This window comes from Gilbertella persicaria (genome assembly GCF_025201335.1).
Source record: "Gilbertella persicaria strain CBS 190.32 chromosome Unknown B0P05scaffold_6, whole genome shotgun sequence".
In the NCBI taxonomy this organism is placed as follows: domain Eukaryota; kingdom Fungi; phylum Mucoromycota; class Mucoromycetes; order Mucorales; family Choanephoraceae; genus Gilbertella; species Gilbertella persicaria.
This window is the reverse complement of record NW_026251967.1, coordinates 59,026-75,635: the sequence shown is the minus strand read 5'-3', so window position 1 is coordinate 75,635 and position 16,610 is coordinate 59,026. Positions and strand designations below refer to the sequence as shown.

Here is a 16,610-nt window from a genome sequence, read left to right as displayed (position 1 = left end):
TTAAAAAAATCATGTGGAAAAAATTAAATTCTAAAAATTAAGTAGAGCATGAGATACATATATAATATTTATATTTTTACTTGCATTGGATTGTAAGAAAGAGCAGGGAATAGATGTGAGATTAAAAAGAAGTAAATTTGTAGCAGACATTAGTTAAAGAGGATGATCAGACAGGTGCCAAGCCAAGGCATTAGAAAGCTGTACTTCGACAAGGAATATGCGGTACGCTTGGACCGAAACATGCCAAGCTGTGATAGATGCAAAAGTTGGCCACATCAAACATTGGTCCTTCTTCTTTTCTGTATGTTGTCTTCATAAATAACCTAAGCTTTTATTCTACAGGGTTCATAGTGCTAACTTATTATTCGTTGGAGAGCTTGCTCAAAGATGGAGGGCATGTATTTTTTTTTCTTTTTTTTTTTTTGCTTTAAAGAATCATTCAAAATTACCAAACATTTCAGAGTGTCTCTATGTAATCTGTGCGATAAATAAAGCAAACCTTCTTACAACTTGACAAAAAGCACTTATTTGGACAATTTAATTGAAAAAGAATCTGAGATGATCTTTTTACTTTACATATTCTAAGTACATTGTGCTTGCTTTGCTGGGTTATTCAAGATTCAGTTCTACAAAGCATAGAGAAGATTCTTAATTAATGTGCAACCTAACGGACATTGCCGTATTACTGAAACCTTAAAGTTTGCAAATTGTTCTTAATAAATTCTTCGTTTCTTTTTTATTTAAAGAAACCAACCTATATCATCCCTTAAAAGGTTTAAAGGAAGATTGTTTACAAGTAAACAGAAAAAAAACAACAAGTATTTTTTAACTAGTCATACAAGAAAAAAAAATTCCAGAACAATATCTACATGGCTTTTTTGAGCTGTACAACGTTTTTCTTATTTATGTCGTGGTCGTGTTTTTTATTGCGTTTATTATTACATAAAATGAAGTGCATTAAGATTAAAGTAATTATTAGAATAAAGAATATTAGTCAGAAAAAAATGGGATTTGAATAGAAGAGAATATCTTTAAGCTTGGGACTTTTCAGAGAGATCTTCATTGACAGTTTCCTTGTGATCTTCGGCATTTTCTAAGTGACCACCAACCAAAGTACCACCAGCGTTACCATTGAGGTTGTCGATAGATTCAACTGTAACGTCTGAGACAGTCCAAGAGACACCATAAGAAAGAATAAGACCAACAACGTTAATGACAAATACAATTATGAGTTGTGTCATATATTCAACTTCGTTGGCTTCAAGTTGGTTAGCAATGGCAGTAGCGGCGTTTTGAATTGTCTTGTAAAAGCCACCGTAACGAGCAGCACGTTCAGTATCATTGGTCATAGTGCCCATCAGCCAATAAATGAAACCTTGATAGATAGCATCCATTACACCAAAGAGTGCATATTCAATGACCAAACCGGGGTATTCCTTGTCAAAGACATCAATGGGAACAAAATCGGCTGCATGAACAGAGGAACGGGTAAATCTCTTTTGAATGACAATGGCGCCAATCCAGAGGGCAATAACAACAATAAGGGTGAGAGTGTTACCATAAAAGGCACGTCGTTTACGACCGCCGAGTCTGGAGGAATCAAGGAACCAACCAAAGAGACCAGCACCAATGATTTGGAATAACCAATAGAGGAAGTTGTTAAGAGAACGAGCGCGAATAGTCATGTATCCAGGACCGTTTAAGCCGTTGAATTGATAAGTATAGAACCAGTTTGAGCCAGCAAAAAGAGGGATTAGAATAAGCATACGCCAGTCTTTGAAGAGCTTGAGGACTTCAAAAGCCTCACGCTTCCAGTTAGAGAACTTGTGAAGAGAAACTTGGGATCCATCGCTACGAATGACTTTGTTGGCAGGAAGGAGTGCAAGTGTCAAGAAAGAGCCAGCAGCCATGATAACCATAAAAGCGATATAAGTAGAAATCTTGACTTCAGACTTGGATCCAGAGTTCCATTCATTGCCAAGGGGAATAACAGCACCAAGAGTAGCGCCTCTGTATGATAGGTTGGTCTTTTTTTGTAAAAAATATAAAATTTACTTACAAGTTGAAGATCATCCAAAAGAGTGAGAATGCCTTACCCTTATCCTTTTCAGAAGGATAAGACATCATGATACCAGCTTGTGCCGTCCACAAGAAACCAGCGCCGATACCAAGAATAGCACCAGCAGCAATTGTGAAACCTTCGTTGGCAGAGAGAAAAGAACCAACATAAAGAACATAAGCAAGAGCAGCAGGAATAAGTACACGATGACCAAAGATATTGTATCTATATGTTAAAGTAAGTATTATGTTTTTCTCTCTTTTTGTCTTTTGAGCCTTACACAGGGGCACCGATTAAAGAACAAACAGTAAAGGTGACAGACAAAGCAGTACCAGCATCTGTAGCAGCCTTCGTGGAAGATTGACCTTGACCACCAATACCACTAAGAGCGTTGTACATACCAGGACAACAGAAGCAGATCATACCAACGATAAAGACCTGAAATAAAGGGCTATTATAACGAATCAAACCCATCTTATGCTATTATTATTTCTTATTGAATATTAGATTGATTTGACTCGAAAAAAGAAAAAAAAAAGATTAAAGAAAAAAAAAGGACAGGAAAAAGGGAAAAAAGAACACTTTTTATACTAGTTAAAAGAAGGGTTTTCACTCTTTTTTATCGAGAAGTTCTGTCAGACAATCATGCTATCCAGGGTCTTTTTGACTGTACACAGAAGGCGAGAAATATGGTGTTTCCCAACTGTACTACCATTGTAATCTGGAAATAAAACAACCAGTCCTCTTAATTCCCTTCTTATTTTTTCCCAAAGAAAGGTATTTTTATTCATATTATGATTACGTGAAGCTCCCTATGTGAAAATAAAGATAAAGGAAAACGGGTCCATTCACTTGATTATGATAGTACTTTTTTCATGACCCGCAGCAATTTTTTCTTTCTTTTTGCCTATCTCTGATAATTCAGATTACTTGATTTACTACAATGTTAAAACTAAATAATCTAAGCACAAAAAGAAACACACATTTGCCCGATTTGGTAGCTTTTCTTTATTGGTGTAAAGCATTTCGTGCTCATAGTAGTAGTCATTAAACCACGCGACTCATACAATCATAGGACAAAAGGAAAAACCAAACAAAGTACTGTGTTTCAAACTGTCGAATTGCTATTGAACCCTGCTGAACCCTGAAGAAGCTTATAAGGATGCAATGAATAAAGGGGAAGATCAAAGTGCCTGTCTCTTGTTTCTTCTACTTGATGCACAATCAAGCAAACAAGGTAGAAGCATTAATTAATATTTGTCCTACTAATTGGATAAGATATAACAAGTGGATTTATTATAAAATTCTAATTTTTATTACTATTGTTTCTACTGATTCTAATTGCTCATTCTTAACGTCTTTCAGAGGCCTTGTACTTGATAAACGCAACCAAGTTCATCAATGCTTCATCACATCTGTTTCTCAAATCAAAACTCTTTCTCTTATCTGTTGATTTGACCTGTTTTATGCGTAAATAGTGAGGTTAAAAAAATATACCTATATAAACATACCATTGATCTGAAAGCAGGCACAATCTGTTTTAATTGATAGTTAAATTTGCCTTGAACGAAGACTGGCTCGTCATAATCAAAAGCACAATCACTGTAGACGTCAAACATAAAGTTCAATGCTTCAACCGCAACATCTGGTTTTGTTGTGTGGGTATTAATGTTACTCAATACATTCATGATAAAAATACCAATTTCCTAAACAAAGTTCAATACAGTTTTCTGAAAATAACACAAACTTGTGCGACAACCTACCTTATTGGTACTGATATCACCTTGTCTTACTGCAATAGAACCCAAACAACCAACAATCTTAACTTGCATAGACTCGCTGTTGGTAGCTCTGAATGCACCGCATAATGTAGGAACATGAGTAGGCTCCAAGGGCTAAAATGAATGAGAAAAAATAAAAAGAAATCATTACGTGAGTAAAAGTGTGTGAATTTAAGGGATCATATTATATAATAAGAGAGACTCTTTGTATGGCCACCCTTATTTTAGATAACTTACGATATTCCCACCAAGACCACGACCTAGAGCCCATAAACAGCCAACTATGGCTTCAAGAACTTCGTTACGTTCTTCAGAATCAGGTGCGGATCCAATAGTATTTGCAGTAGAAAACAACCATGTCCAGGTATTTGAGGCATCAGACACATATTCTTTAAACCAGAATTTAGAAGGAACTTCGTTCATTGCTAACAGGAAATTGTTGAGACATTCTAGAGCACGTTGATGAGTAAGGGTCAATCCTTGTGTAACGCCTGGAGCAACTGAACGATCTTGAGGGAATGACAAGACAGTCGGAGCTGCAAGTCGAAGCAGGTGGGGAAAGACACTTGATGTGAAACCATTGAGAATAGGATTTGATTTGATGGCTGATTCTTCAACAATATTAGATGTACCTTCTCCAAGATTTTCAGCATCACGTAAGTATTCGTCTACATTGTCTTCGTTCAAGTTATCGGCCATAGCCTCAGCATCTCCATCTTCTTCCATATCTTCACCAGCATCTTCCCATCCATCATCTATGTGAAGTGATATGATTAGATCAAGAAAAGTTTTTCTTGTGTGTTACTTTACCTTCTGCGTCGTCTTGTGAGCAAACATCAGCTAACAGTTCTAGCGCCAACTGCAAGGTAACCAAACGCTCTTGGACATTTTGGATATAAGTCTAAACATATTCTCTGCATAAGCATGGTTACACTTGAGTTTGAACACTTACATCTCCTTTTGTAAGTGGTTGCTTTGGTTTAGGTGTAATTTCGGTACTTTCTTCATGCTTGGTTACATCCTGCACAAATTAGAGTTAAATATGAGCTTTAATTCCTAGCGCCCAGCTTCTGCACACGGACCCCCTATTAGTTACTTACACCACTATCAATCACAGCCTTTGTTTCTTCAGCTGCTTTTTGGATATCATAATCTAAGCAAGCCATCAAGGGAGGCAATACCATCTTGTGAAGTTCATGAAGAGCATCTCTTTCATCGTCCCATGCATTAGATAACTGCACAACTTCACGCACGTTCATTAAAATGGCTATATATTTGTTCTTGGAATTAGTAAATGCGTACTACATTCTTAATATACGTCGTACCACAAGCTAACACACGCACAAGCAATTTGTCGGGACTTTCGAATTTGTTCAAGATGTTCAAGAGAGTTTGAATATATTCGGGATGGTTTTGAAATTCGATGTAGATATCCTTGTTGTCGTCCGTAAGTGTAGTCAAACATTGACCTATGATTATTCTTTCAGTATTTACTCCAAGTCTCTTTTTAGTCATTTACCAGCAGCAACAACAACTTTGTTAGGGCATTGATCAGCAGCTGATAAAAATGAAATCAAAAATGTAACAATGTTAAGACGGTTGATAGCCTTAATGTACTTCTCAGAAGTCTCACTAATAAATATTAGACAGCTGTCACCAAAAATAACACATGTACAATTTACCTTAAACTCCAGATAATATAAATAAAATTTTCTGCAACGTCCCAAATTGATGCACGTCTATCTTGATCGGCATTATCAGCAAGAGGCTCATTTTTCAAAACAAGATCAATAACTTTAGAAATCTGATTCAACGCAAAATTAGATTTAAGCAATGTACTTCTTTGTTTATACGTACCTGAGGAAGCATGGCATTCAAAGGTGTCAAAATATCCTTTGAAAAATATTCCCTACAAACATCGGGATCAATTGCACACAGATTTCTGATTTCAGTCCATGGAAATTAATACACAGATCAAGAAAAAAATTTTTTTTTCATGCAACTTACCTTAAGGTACCTAAAGCTTCTTCGACTACTTCCCGGGTATCATCGCTCAATAACTTTATTAAATTACCAACAACACCTTTGGATAACAAGAGCTTAAGGTTAGCAGGACTCGATAAGACTAAATTGGAAATTGAAGAAGCAGCCCAGCCTCTCTCGGTAGGGTCCAAAGAAGAAAGCTATAAAAGTAAGTTTTTTTTATAAAAACAGCTTGTTCGAACTCTACCTTTTGAACAACAGGAAGAACTTGATCAGGTTGAAGTGTTATTTGTTGATCAATAACACCTTGCTGAACTCCAGCAGTAACTTGAGGTCCAAGAGGATTAGTGCGTCGTTTGACTGACTTTCTCACTTGCTTTCCCATAGTAATAGTAGTATTGAATAAGGATATGGACAAGCTGAAAAAAAACAAAAAGAAAAGGTTAAAGTGACCGTCATTTTTTGACAGACAGTCCCTTACTTTTGCTGATTTTGGCATGTCAACTGAGAATGAATGACTTTTTCCTACCAATTACAGTGTACAATGGACTTTGATTGCAAATTTGAAGGCAATGTTCAAATCAACCCACCTTTTTCATCTTAGTAAACCCGTTTTCTTTTTATCAGAAGTACCTAGATATAGCCTTGATTTTGGTTGAATCAGACCTACATTGGGCCATTCCAAAATTTTCTGATCGAGTTTTGTTATTTTCATCTTCACGGACCTCTCGTGATCCTCCATGGTCCAGAAATATAAATTTCACAAAACAGCCAAACTGATAGTACCGTCTGATTCCTGAGTTCAAAGAACATACTTTAAATGAAAAAAGAGACCATTTTAGTAGTATGGTTGTCGAGTAATGATGCATTAGAGATTGGTGCATTTAAGCTGTATTTTGAGCATTTTTGCTCTAAATGGTATATAAAACTTGCTAGATACAAACTTACAAAACATATCATATGCTATCTAGCATGTCAAAAGACATAGAGAAATAGAAACATATACATTTTATAATGCAAATGTGGGATAAATGGACATAGAGCTTACCAGGCGGCTATGTTGCGAAAATTGAAACGGAAGGCAACACTAACGTTTCTTGCCGCTGCAATAAAAATTGGGGCTTTTGCTGAGAACTGCATAAAGACGCAGTTATTGGGTTTTGGTGTAGTGACAAAAGTTGTAGATATTTGCTTTCTGAGTCTGATAATACAGAGAATACAATAACTTTGCTGCTAGAATATTGGGTAAATAGGCAAAAACGTTATCGAGGTTTTTCACCCTTATTGTACTATTTTTATAGTACAGCTAGCAAGCAAACATATTTGCCAAAAACTAGAGCTTTCGATGCACATTTTGAGTATTTATGCTTGCCAATAGCTCCATTTTTTGTTCTGCAGTATCAAAAAGAAGATCAAAAGTTATTAAATGAGCTTTTTTCATGAATACCCTTTGGTCGAATGGTCATTTTGGCCAAATTTTTAAAGTCGCTTTTTTTTTGGTCCAGATCAACTCCAAATGTATCATATATGTTAGTGAACATGGTTTATAGATATTTAGAGCATTTACACATGTATAAATAGACTTCACGCCATTTTTATACGCCTTAGAAAAAGAAGTTTGTCTTTTGTACTGTAGAAGCATTTACTTTCCCAATGTTTCTATTTTATGAACATGCCATGTAATGCCAAACTGCTTATATAAATTCAATATCTACTTAAAGGCACTTTGCAACTTAAATTAAGCTGTGGTTTGTTTATGAAGCGTTGACGTGTTTCGGGCAGCTCTTCTTGAAGAATATTATTCTTCATATTCTTAGGCTCCTCAGTTTCACCAGCTGTAAATTGATTCCCCCAAACAGTATCTGATATGTTAAGGACCAAATACTGAGCGGAATATTTTATTTGACAAACCAAAGCAACTTCAAGCCTTGTTTGCTCAGCGTTTTTTTTTGCCTGATTTGTGTTATTTTATTTTGGGGAATACATCTCATCCTCTCCAATGTTCACTCCAAAAAAAAAAAAAAAACGACAACTGTTAGGCATATTGGTCTTGAAATTGTATTTGTTTCACTAGGAAAGAAAGAGAGGAGACGAAAAAAAAATAGACTTTTCTCAACAAAACCATTATTGAAATGACTATCCAGATGCAGTGTGTAAATACAGATCTAAAACTTTATTGTTTAAACAAATATGTACAGAAATATAGTTAAAAGTAATAAATGAAAGGAAGCCTTGTGTTGAACAGATGCAGATGTATACAGGTCTGGCTGAATGACTTGATCTATAAAATGCTTGCTTTTTCTTGAATTTACTTTTGAAAATGGAAAGCCTATATCTTGTCTTTGAAAAATGAGTAAAGGAGGTATCACATTAGGCTTGTCCACAGTAGAATAACCCATGTGCTCTAAAATGCGTAACAACAAAGGCCCAATGGGTCCATTTCCTCCTCCTCTCTCCACTGCACTTGACAAACTAAGACCTCTATCTTGCATATATCGCATTAAAAACTCTGGTGTATTTGTGTACTCCTTGAAGGCTACATGAGAGATGGAAGACCCTGGTTGGTATGGTTGAAGTTCTGTTTCCAGAATGACAGGTGCTTCTTCTGAAGACACAAAGACGCCTAGAGATCCTGGAGTAGTAGCATATTGGTACATGGTATGAGCAATAGAAAAATCTGACGAATCGGCAAGATCGGACAATGTTGAGGCTTGAATTTGATTAAGTCGTCTTGTGAGGTCTGAAATCAAGGTTTGTGTGCCTGTAGGTGTTTTTCCTTGCTGGTCGTAATTAAGAATACCCATCAGTCTATCCATAGCACTTTCCAAGAATTGACTAGGATGAATGGCATTTGTCATTGGATTCATCAAAAGAAGGAGCTGGTTTGCCAAAAAGGGCGAAGGATCCGGTGTTAATGCTTTTGAAGAAATATACTGATTCCATCCAGAATAAAAACCTAAACCATGCATAAATTCATGCTATGATAGACACAGCATATAAGCAGACATTATATAAAGTTAAACTTACAAGCACAACAAAAGTAAAATCCGCTTGATTTGGACCAATAGCCAAGCCATCTTCCTATCGTTATTGTGAGCACATCACTTGGAAACTTCAAGACTTACTTCAAACCAAAAAGGCGCATCTGCATTAAACACACTCAAGATATCATAAGGCGCAAAAGCCGGATGATCAGATAGCCCAAACTGCTTTACAAGTGCTTGAGGATGTAGCCTAAGCAATCCATCATCATTGACTAAAGGCATGGCGCGAGCAGGAGAAGAACCGCCCAACGTCATCATTTTTTTGTTACACTCATTGCCTACCGCACAAAATGACATTAATGTTGCGTTCACTCGCACTGATTCTCGAAATAAAATGACACTGGCTATAATCTCGCCTGCTTTCTTAAAGGCTCTTTCTGCCTTTTGGCATATCTCATCTGGTACATGATAGCATCGAAATGCGATATCAAATGGTGCTGATTGCGGTTGTGTGTCGTTTGGGTCTTCGCTTGAAGGAAATCGGAGATATGATGGGTGAAGTATCATGTCTTTGTGTGTCCATTGACATGAATTCCATGTGTGTGCATTAGTGTTTTTGTCCACAAAAGCTTCAAAGTTGCTATCCAAGCATATGGATGTATTTTGAGTTTTCAATGCAATTGCATCTAAAGATAAAGTTCCGAATAAAAAAATAAGAAGAAAATGAAGCATTGTACATTGATAAAGCCAAGTTCCTTTTCTATAAGTGTATTTATAATGTTCCGTTTTTGTCTATAGTCAAGATTAAATCATAAGTACAGGAACAAACAATAACACATGTACTTTGCTTATGTTCTTTCTTTCTTGTTTTCTTCCATCTTATGTATATATACCTGGAAAAACAGTATGAAACTTTGAAAATTTACGTTTTTAAACTTTCTGATGATGTACTTGTTTATTTAAGCAAACATTCAAGGTTGATAATAAAACAATGGATATGTCAATAAGGTGCCTTGTTGTTCATTTGTCTTTTTGTTAAAAACAGAATTATTTGAAAAAGACAAACTTCCGTTCTGCCTAGCCTTTTGTTTTGTCTCATGTTTTGAGTGATGGCATACACTGTGATCTTCGTATCCACCCAATTCACTCATTCTGAACACAAGTGAATCATCATCATCTATGCTACTGTTGTTTTTACATTGTGGCATGATGGGTGGAGGTAAAGGAGGTGTTTTACGATTTTTTAAAGGTGATATGGTAGTATGTTGAACTTGATCCAAAGTACAGCGTGGATGATCATAGAATACTTGGTGTCCTAGAAATTCATTCTCTTCTTTTAAGCCATAGCTATTTAATGGCTCTTTTGGCTCACTGAATGACATTGATTCAGACAAGACATTATGTGATTCTTGTAAATGTCGAAAATGAGACAGTGGTTGCTACAAGAAAAGGATGAGTATCATGGCTCAACAATCATTTGTTTTACTCTTGTAGGTTCATAGTTCTCTTTGTTTTGTATCATGAATTTTGTTGTCGTACGTTGAAACATCTTGAGCTCTTGTTGAGCACCAATAAATTTCATAAAATCTTCTAGCCCTTCCTCTTCTTCTTGATAATCCTCTTTGCATTCCTATCCATGTTTAAAACGTATAAACGTGTCTATTCAAAAAAAAAAACCAACCATATCAAGTAAGATACAATCACTTGCACGTGACCCTCTTCGCTTCCTTGTACTGTCACCAGAATCAAATGAGTTGTTCTTCAAGAACCTTTCAAAACTGGAAGAAAATTCAGTTTTACGTCCATTCAAGGATCGTTGTGAACGAGAAGAGACTAGAGAATTAAGTAACTACGGATTTGTTTAACATGTACCAACATAATAGTTCTGCTTGAGGAGAAAACGATAAAGAAGGCGATTTGAATGGCGAAACGAGAGATACAGAGGCACGTCTTTCGGTATAAGAGTAGGGTATGCCACGACTAGTACGGAAAGACTGCAGGCTCCTGCGAGTTGGCGTAGAATTGCTGCGTGAAATAACACTAAACTAATTGACTCTAATGAGAATCCACATGCATAGATAAACATACTCCTCTTGAGTGTTCATCATTGGTCATGACAGGCCCAAAGAGGTCTTCTTTTGTGCCTCTATCTTGTCGCATCCCTATCACTTCAAAATAGATAATGGTTGTTTGATATATAAATATCAATAACAAGACAAAGAGAAAAAAAAGAAAAAAAGAAAAAGAAAAAGAAAGAAGTAATGTCTCATAAGGATTGATTGAGTCATACTTGCTTAAGCGTTCATGGTGCATATGACCTTATTTATCATTTTCGTTCACTTAGCTGAGCTTGGTTTCATTTTGTTTATAAAGATCCTCAGTAACTTTGAAAGTCTTTTGGTTGTTTATGCAACTTATTGACCGAACGTATATTTAATACCGAATGCAAGGATCAAAAACATAAACATATACACACAGTGAACCACTTATCTAAATTTAGTAAGTCAACTGAAGAGTCAGGCACTGAATGACTTTTTTTTTTCCTTGTGAATAGACTGTAACTGTATCTTTATTTTATTTTTTTAAAAAAAGGTACGTGTGTATAGATGGGGAAATGAACAAAAATGAATATTTTTTTGTGAGAAATATATATAAATGCTTCTGTGGGTGTGGGTGTGTATAAATGGATGCAATGATGTAGAAAGAAAAAAATTTAAAAAGTCTCTTTACTCGACAGTGACAGACTTGGCGAGGTTTCTAGGGAAATCAACATCAACACCCTTCAAGATAGCAAGGTGGTAAGAAAGCAATTGAAGAGGAATGATGTTGATCAAACCTTGCAAACAATCACTGGTCTTGGGAACTTCAATGGTCTTGTGGTTGTTGACCAAGTTTTGATCGCCAGTGTTACAGATAACAATAGGGTTACCCTTACGAGCAGCGACTTGTTGAAGGGCAGATTGAACCTTAGGGTAAAGACTGTCTTGAGTCATGAGCAAGATGACAGGCATGTGTTCATCAATCAAAGCCAAAGGACCGTGCTTGAGTTCACCAGCCAAGATACCTTCACTGTGAATGTATGAGATTTCCTTGATCTTCAAAGCACCTTCGAGACAGGTGGCGTTTTGGTAACCACGACCCAAGATCAACAAACTCTTTTCTTGAGCCAAATCATCCAAAGCGAGCTTTTGAAGCTTACTATCGATGGCCAAGACTTCCTTGATGTGACCGGGCAAACGGTAAAGACCATCAATGATTTCTTCACGTCTCTTTTGAGTAGAGGTGGTGTCTTGAGAAAGCTGGAGAGCCATCATGACCAAAGCAATGTATTGAGAGGTATAAGCCTTGGTAGAAGCAACACCGATTTCAGGACCAGCGTTGATATGGACACCACAGTGGGTTTCACGAGAGATGGAAGAACCAACGGTGTTAGTGACACCAACACAGAGAGCACCACGTTCCAAACAGTAACGCATAGCCAAGATGGTATCAGCAGTCTCACCAGATTGAGAGACAAAGACACAGACATCATCACGGAAAATAGGAGAGGCTCTGTCCAAGAAGTCAGAAGCAAGTTCAGCTTGAGTACCAATTTGGTTCAATTCTTCAAAGATGGAACGAACAGCCAAACAAGAGTGGTAAGAAGTACCACAGGCAATGAAAATGATACGACGAGCACGACGAATGATGTTGGTGTAACCACGAAGACCACCCAAAGTGACTTCATGGTTTTCAAAGTTAACACGACCACGCATGGTGTTGACAACAGATTCAGGTTGTTCGTAGATTTCCTTTTGCATAAAGTGATCAAAAGAGCCCTTCATGATTTCAGCTAATTCGATTTCCAAGGTTTGGATAGAACGAGTAGCAGGTGTGTTGTCTTCCTTTGCACGACGAACACGGTGAATGTGGAGTTCTAAAATTAAAATGAAAAAATGATATTTTTAGCAACCAGCTATATATTAAAAAAAGGGGTAATACACTTACCACCATCAGCAATGTGGGCAATATCATCATCTTCCAAGTACAAAACACGCTTGGTGTGTTCAACAATAGCAGAAGCATCAGAAGCCAAGAAGTATTCAATAGGTTGAGGCAAACCATCTTCACTCAAGAAAGCTCTGGATTGAGAACGGTTCAAAGCAGGACGAGAACCATCTTGACCTTCAACAGCAGCAACTAAAAACAAACATTAATACACATCTTCTCTCTCTCCCTTACTCTAGTATAACTTACAGCTGTTGTCAGCAGGGTTACCACCAAATTCAACATCAACAAAGTCAACCTTAAGCTTCTTGGCAGTCTTGACACCAATCAAGAGAGGAGAACCACGACGGGTAGCAACAACTTCGTTAGGGAAGTGGGTGGATTTGAAGATGAAAGCATAGGAACCTTCCAATTCCTTGACGACAGCCTTGACCAATTCATTAAAGTTGAGTTCCTTGTTGTGAGATTCAAAGATGTACTTGGTCAACTTGGCAACACATTCAGTATCAGTGTCACTTTCAAAGACGTAACCCTTCTTTTCGAGCAAGAGCTTAATTTCCTTGTAGTTGGTGATGATACCATTGTGGACAATAGCGAATTCGTTGCTTTCATCAGAACGTTGAGGGTGAGAGTTGATTTGAGAAGGTTGACCGTGAGTAGCCCAACGAGTATGAGCCATACCACATTGACTGATGCAAGGCTTGCTAAAGTCAAGAGGTTGTTCATCAACAAGTTTTCTTAAGGCAGAGACCTTGCCAACTTGCTTCATGATGAGAATATCATCGTTATCACCATCAACAGCGAAACCTGTTCATGATTAGAAACAATTCAGTTCATTCTTATCTCTCTTCTTACCAGCAGAATCATAACCTCTGTATTCTAAACGAGAGAGACCGTTCAAGAGAGTATCACATACTTCACGACGAGACTTTTCACAGAGAAAGTTACAGTAACTATATTATACGCGTTAGAAATCACACTAGCAAGATAGACCCACTTACCCAAAGATACCACACATGTTTTGTTATAAGAGATGATGAGATTAGAGAAGAGGAGAAGGGAAAATACAACTTGTTCAAATGAGTCCTATTTATATAACAAACAATAAAAAAAAGCCAACCTAATTTCCGCGGATTCTATTAGAGGACAACTAAAAATACTGTCCCGCGACCGTCCCTAACAATGCCCTTTTGCATTCCGCGGGCTGGTGATCCTAAAATAACTCGCCAATCAAACGCGTTTCTACTTTTATTTAATAGAGTCTGAGAAATAAAATAAAAAGTAATCACTAAATTGGTTACTATGATAAAAAAAAACAAACGCGCGTAAACACGCATTGTTTATGTTTCCATGGATGCAGACGCTTATCTGTTATTTTCCTTATGCTTTCTAGCCACTACAAATAGGAAAAAAAAAGAGCTCCTTTTAAAGAGAGAGAAATAGAGATAGAGATAGAGAGAGAGAAGTTGTCGATTTCATTTATTCAATTTAAATCCAGTACTAACCAAACATGTGCCATTTGTATCTGTGCATCTCTATATCAATCTCGGAATTTGGGATCAGCTGTAATGAGGTGAATTTCTAAATTTGCATAACAACAAACAACCTATATCTTTAAATATACTTTGACGCGTTTTATAAAAAGGGTAGTACTAAGCCATGCTTTCCCTCGTGTGTGCGCCTATATTTGATACCAAAAAGAAAAGTTTGTCGACCTCCATGTTGTGACTCGTATGTGACGTCAATTTTTTTAGAATGCAGCATGAACAGCGTTGACATTGTGAGTGCATTTACCCTTGTTCTTTTTTCATTTTTATCAAAAGTAAGCCATGGATTTCTCTCGTTTCAACCAAGCCGAGCAGGCTCAGATTGCTGCCATGATTGAACACAAGCAAGTAAGAACAACAAAAGCGATGAATAAGCTTATGAATCATATGTTTAGATGAAGGATTTCATGAGACTTTACAGCAATTTGGTTCAACGTTGTTTTGATGATTGTGCTAATGACTTTACTACCAAGTCTTTGAATAGCAAAGAAGTAATGCATATACAAAAAGAAGATGGCTTATTGATTTGAATCTCTGTATAGGAAAGTTGTATTAACAAGTGTGCTGATAAATTCTTAAAACACTCTGAAAGAGTGGGTACTCGTTTTGCAGAACTTAGTCAAAATGTAAGTGTAGATACACTTCACTGTATATGCTTATCATTCTCTAGATGGCTGCTCCTGGACAATAAGAGAAAGAGAAATTAGATTGTATACAACTATGAAAAAAAAATAAAAAAAAAAAGGAATTGTGTGTACATAATAGGAATTTACAATAAGCCGATGGTATCATCATTGTTTAGATGGGAAGGTGGTGATAAAGGCCTTCTACAGGTAGGACATGTTGGTTTAGAGACATGGTGTTGTATCCAAGAATGCAAGCAATGTCTAGGATGGGTTAATTATCTTACATCCACAGAAAGATACTCACAAATGAAATAAATGACCACAGGCCAACTTTTTTGCTGTCTTCATCTTTTCGCGACAAATAGCACAATCATCATTGTGTTTCGCTAATTCTTCAGCAGAGGCATTGACATAGCGATCTCGAACATAAGACATTGCTTTCCATCTTTCACGGTAAATAACAACCTTTTGATACAAGTTCTTCAATACACTTCGTACATTGAGAAACAAGACAATGTCTACTAGTCCAAAAGACACACCATGCATCCACTTGGGTATCATCAGTCATCTGTGTCTATTGAGTATATGTCTACTTACTATCAATTGAAGGTATTGCAATAAAGTACAGCCGAGAATTAAGACTTCTGCGCCTAATTCTGTATAGTAATTGATCAGACGCTTGCCTTCAAACCCATTCTCTATCCATTGATCCATTAAATGTGTCATGTATTTGATCAATACTTGAGTTGTATCCAACACAACAGGTAAAAACTTAAAGTCATGATCAATATCAAAGTTTTCATAAGTTAAATCTTTACCTCCAATGTAAGAAATGCTAATGAAGTAGGAAACAGATAAAGTGATCCTACATACCAAATAATGTTACTGAATAGAATAGTAGATAATAAGACTGTAATCTTATAGTATTTCCGTAAAGAAACAAAGGCTACTGTTGTCAACTATAGATATCACAGTCAGTTCAGGTAACACATACGTTGTCCTTTACATTATCTAATCGATCTCGACTTAGCAGACTAAAAATACGCATAAACCCCAATACACCAATCCACATCGATAAGCGTAAAATATGTCTCCAAACAGGGTCCATCACTGCGCCAATGAATATCACCTTGAATAACAAAAAGTTCAACATGCGATCATACATGTGCTATCCTTGTCTTGTCAATCACAAACAACTTGTCTTGTTTTTATTTATTTATTTACCTGACTCTCCATAGGCCACAATTCCCCAAAGACCATCTTGATGATACCTTGTCCGATGAGGAGTGATCCACATATAGTCATGTTGACATGAGCCTATGATAATCAGCTTGATGTTACGACTCGAGTTGTATACCAATAAACTAATCTTTCGAGATTCGACATGAGAAAAGTAAGCCGCTATATAACTTTGACTACATATTTGGTTGGTAGAGAGTATCGAACTTGGATCTTGAGAATAACAAGTAGTCCATATATCCGAGTATAAAAATGATCGTAAAGAAACAACAAAGGCTACAACAAAAGTAATAGTAGACACAAGAGCATACGTATGTGTATTGTATTTCATTTATTTGGTATATGTGAGAAAAAGGGTAACATACAACAACAACAGCAAAAAAAAAAAAAAAAAAAAAAAAAAA

The 16,610-nt window shown here is 36.6% G+C and overlaps 7 protein-coding genes across 7 annotated transcripts; 1 reads left to right on the top strand and 6 right to left on the bottom strand.

Annotated features, from left to right (window-relative positions):
• Window positions 1–773: 773 nt before the first annotated feature.
• Window positions 774–2,658, bottom strand: B0P05DRAFT_527945 (major facilitator superfamily domain-containing protein). Its single transcript, XM_051576595.1, has 3 exons — window positions 2,340–2,658; window positions 2,060–2,284; window positions 774–2,010 (listed from the first exon to the last, which is right to left on the bottom strand). Exons 1-3 carry the CDS (start codon window positions 2,531–2,533, stop codon window positions 1,032–1,034), a joined length of 1,398 nt encoding a protein of 465 aa, XP_051438011.1. The 5' UTR covers window positions 2,534–2,658; the 3' UTR covers window positions 774–1,031.
• A 673-nt stretch (window positions 2,659–3,331) lies between these two features.
• Window positions 3,332–6,552, bottom strand: B0P05DRAFT_527942 (armadillo-type protein). Its single transcript, XM_051576594.1, has 13 exons — window positions 6,071–6,552; window positions 5,848–6,023; window positions 5,698–5,782; window positions 5,523–5,644; window positions 5,360–5,472; window positions 5,166–5,309; window positions 4,941–5,107; window positions 4,793–4,861; window positions 4,651–4,741; window positions 4,078–4,595; window positions 3,823–3,954; window positions 3,571–3,765; window positions 3,332–3,518 (listed from the first exon to the last, which is right to left on the bottom strand). Exons 1-13 carry the CDS (start codon window positions 6,320–6,322, stop codon window positions 3,411–3,413), a joined length of 2,172 nt encoding a protein of 723 aa, XP_051438010.1. The 5' UTR covers window positions 6,323–6,552; the 3' UTR covers window positions 3,332–3,410.
• A 1,423-nt stretch (window positions 6,553–7,975) lies between these two features.
• On the bottom strand, window positions 7,976–9,660 carry B0P05DRAFT_594228 (uncharacterized protein). The gene is made up of 3 exons (XM_051583067.1): window positions 8,949–9,660; window positions 8,851–8,904; window positions 7,976–8,801 (listed from the first exon to the last, which is right to left on the bottom strand). Exons 1-3 carry the CDS (start codon window positions 9,537–9,539, stop codon window positions 8,004–8,006), a joined length of 1,443 nt encoding a protein of 480 aa, XP_051438009.1. The 5' UTR covers window positions 9,540–9,660; the 3' UTR covers window positions 7,976–8,003.
• A 68-nt stretch (window positions 9,661–9,728) lies between these two features.
• On the bottom strand, window positions 9,729–11,049 carry B0P05DRAFT_527936 (uncharacterized protein). Its single transcript, XM_051576593.1, has 5 exons — window positions 10,896–11,049; window positions 10,684–10,852; window positions 10,489–10,640; window positions 10,294–10,437; window positions 9,729–10,246 (listed from the first exon to the last, which is right to left on the bottom strand). Exons 1-5 carry the CDS (start codon window positions 10,965–10,967, stop codon window positions 9,779–9,781), a joined length of 1,005 nt encoding a protein of 334 aa, XP_051438008.1. The 5' UTR covers window positions 10,968–11,049; the 3' UTR covers window positions 9,729–9,778.
• A 300-nt stretch (window positions 11,050–11,349) lies between these two features.
• B0P05DRAFT_504382 (glutamine-fructose-6-phosphate transaminase) lies at window positions 11,350–13,897 on the bottom strand. The gene is made up of 5 exons (XM_051575489.1): window positions 13,796–13,897; window positions 13,650–13,747; window positions 13,044–13,601; window positions 12,795–12,986; window positions 11,350–12,723 (listed from the first exon to the last, which is right to left on the bottom strand). The coding sequence occupies exons 1-5, from the start codon at window positions 13,810–13,812 to the stop codon at window positions 11,534–11,536; spliced, it is 2,055 nt and encodes a 684-aa protein (XP_051438007.1). The 5' UTR covers window positions 13,813–13,897; the 3' UTR covers window positions 11,350–11,533.
• Window positions 13,898–14,513: 616 nt separating this feature from the next.
• Window positions 14,514–15,087, top strand: B0P05DRAFT_527930 (mitochondrial import inner membrane translocase subunit TIM9). Its single transcript, XM_051576592.1, has 3 exons — window positions 14,514–14,832; window positions 14,884–14,967; window positions 15,012–15,087. The coding sequence occupies exons 1-3, from the start codon at window positions 14,737–14,739 to the stop codon at window positions 15,030–15,032; spliced, it is 201 nt and encodes a 66-aa protein (XP_051438006.1). The 5' UTR covers window positions 14,514–14,736; the 3' UTR covers window positions 15,033–15,087.
• Window positions 15,088–15,267: 180 nt separating this feature from the next.
• On the bottom strand, window positions 15,268–16,120 carry B0P05DRAFT_463648 (uncharacterized protein; the record flags this gene model as incomplete). The annotated part of the gene is made up of 4 exons (XM_051574176.1): window positions 15,268–15,516; window positions 15,565–15,738; window positions 15,786–15,926; window positions 15,974–16,120. The coding sequence occupies 4 exons, from the start codon at window positions 16,118–16,120 to the stop codon at window positions 15,268–15,270; spliced, it is 711 nt and encodes a 236-aa protein (XP_051438005.1).
• Window positions 16,121–16,610: the final 490 nt, after the last annotated feature.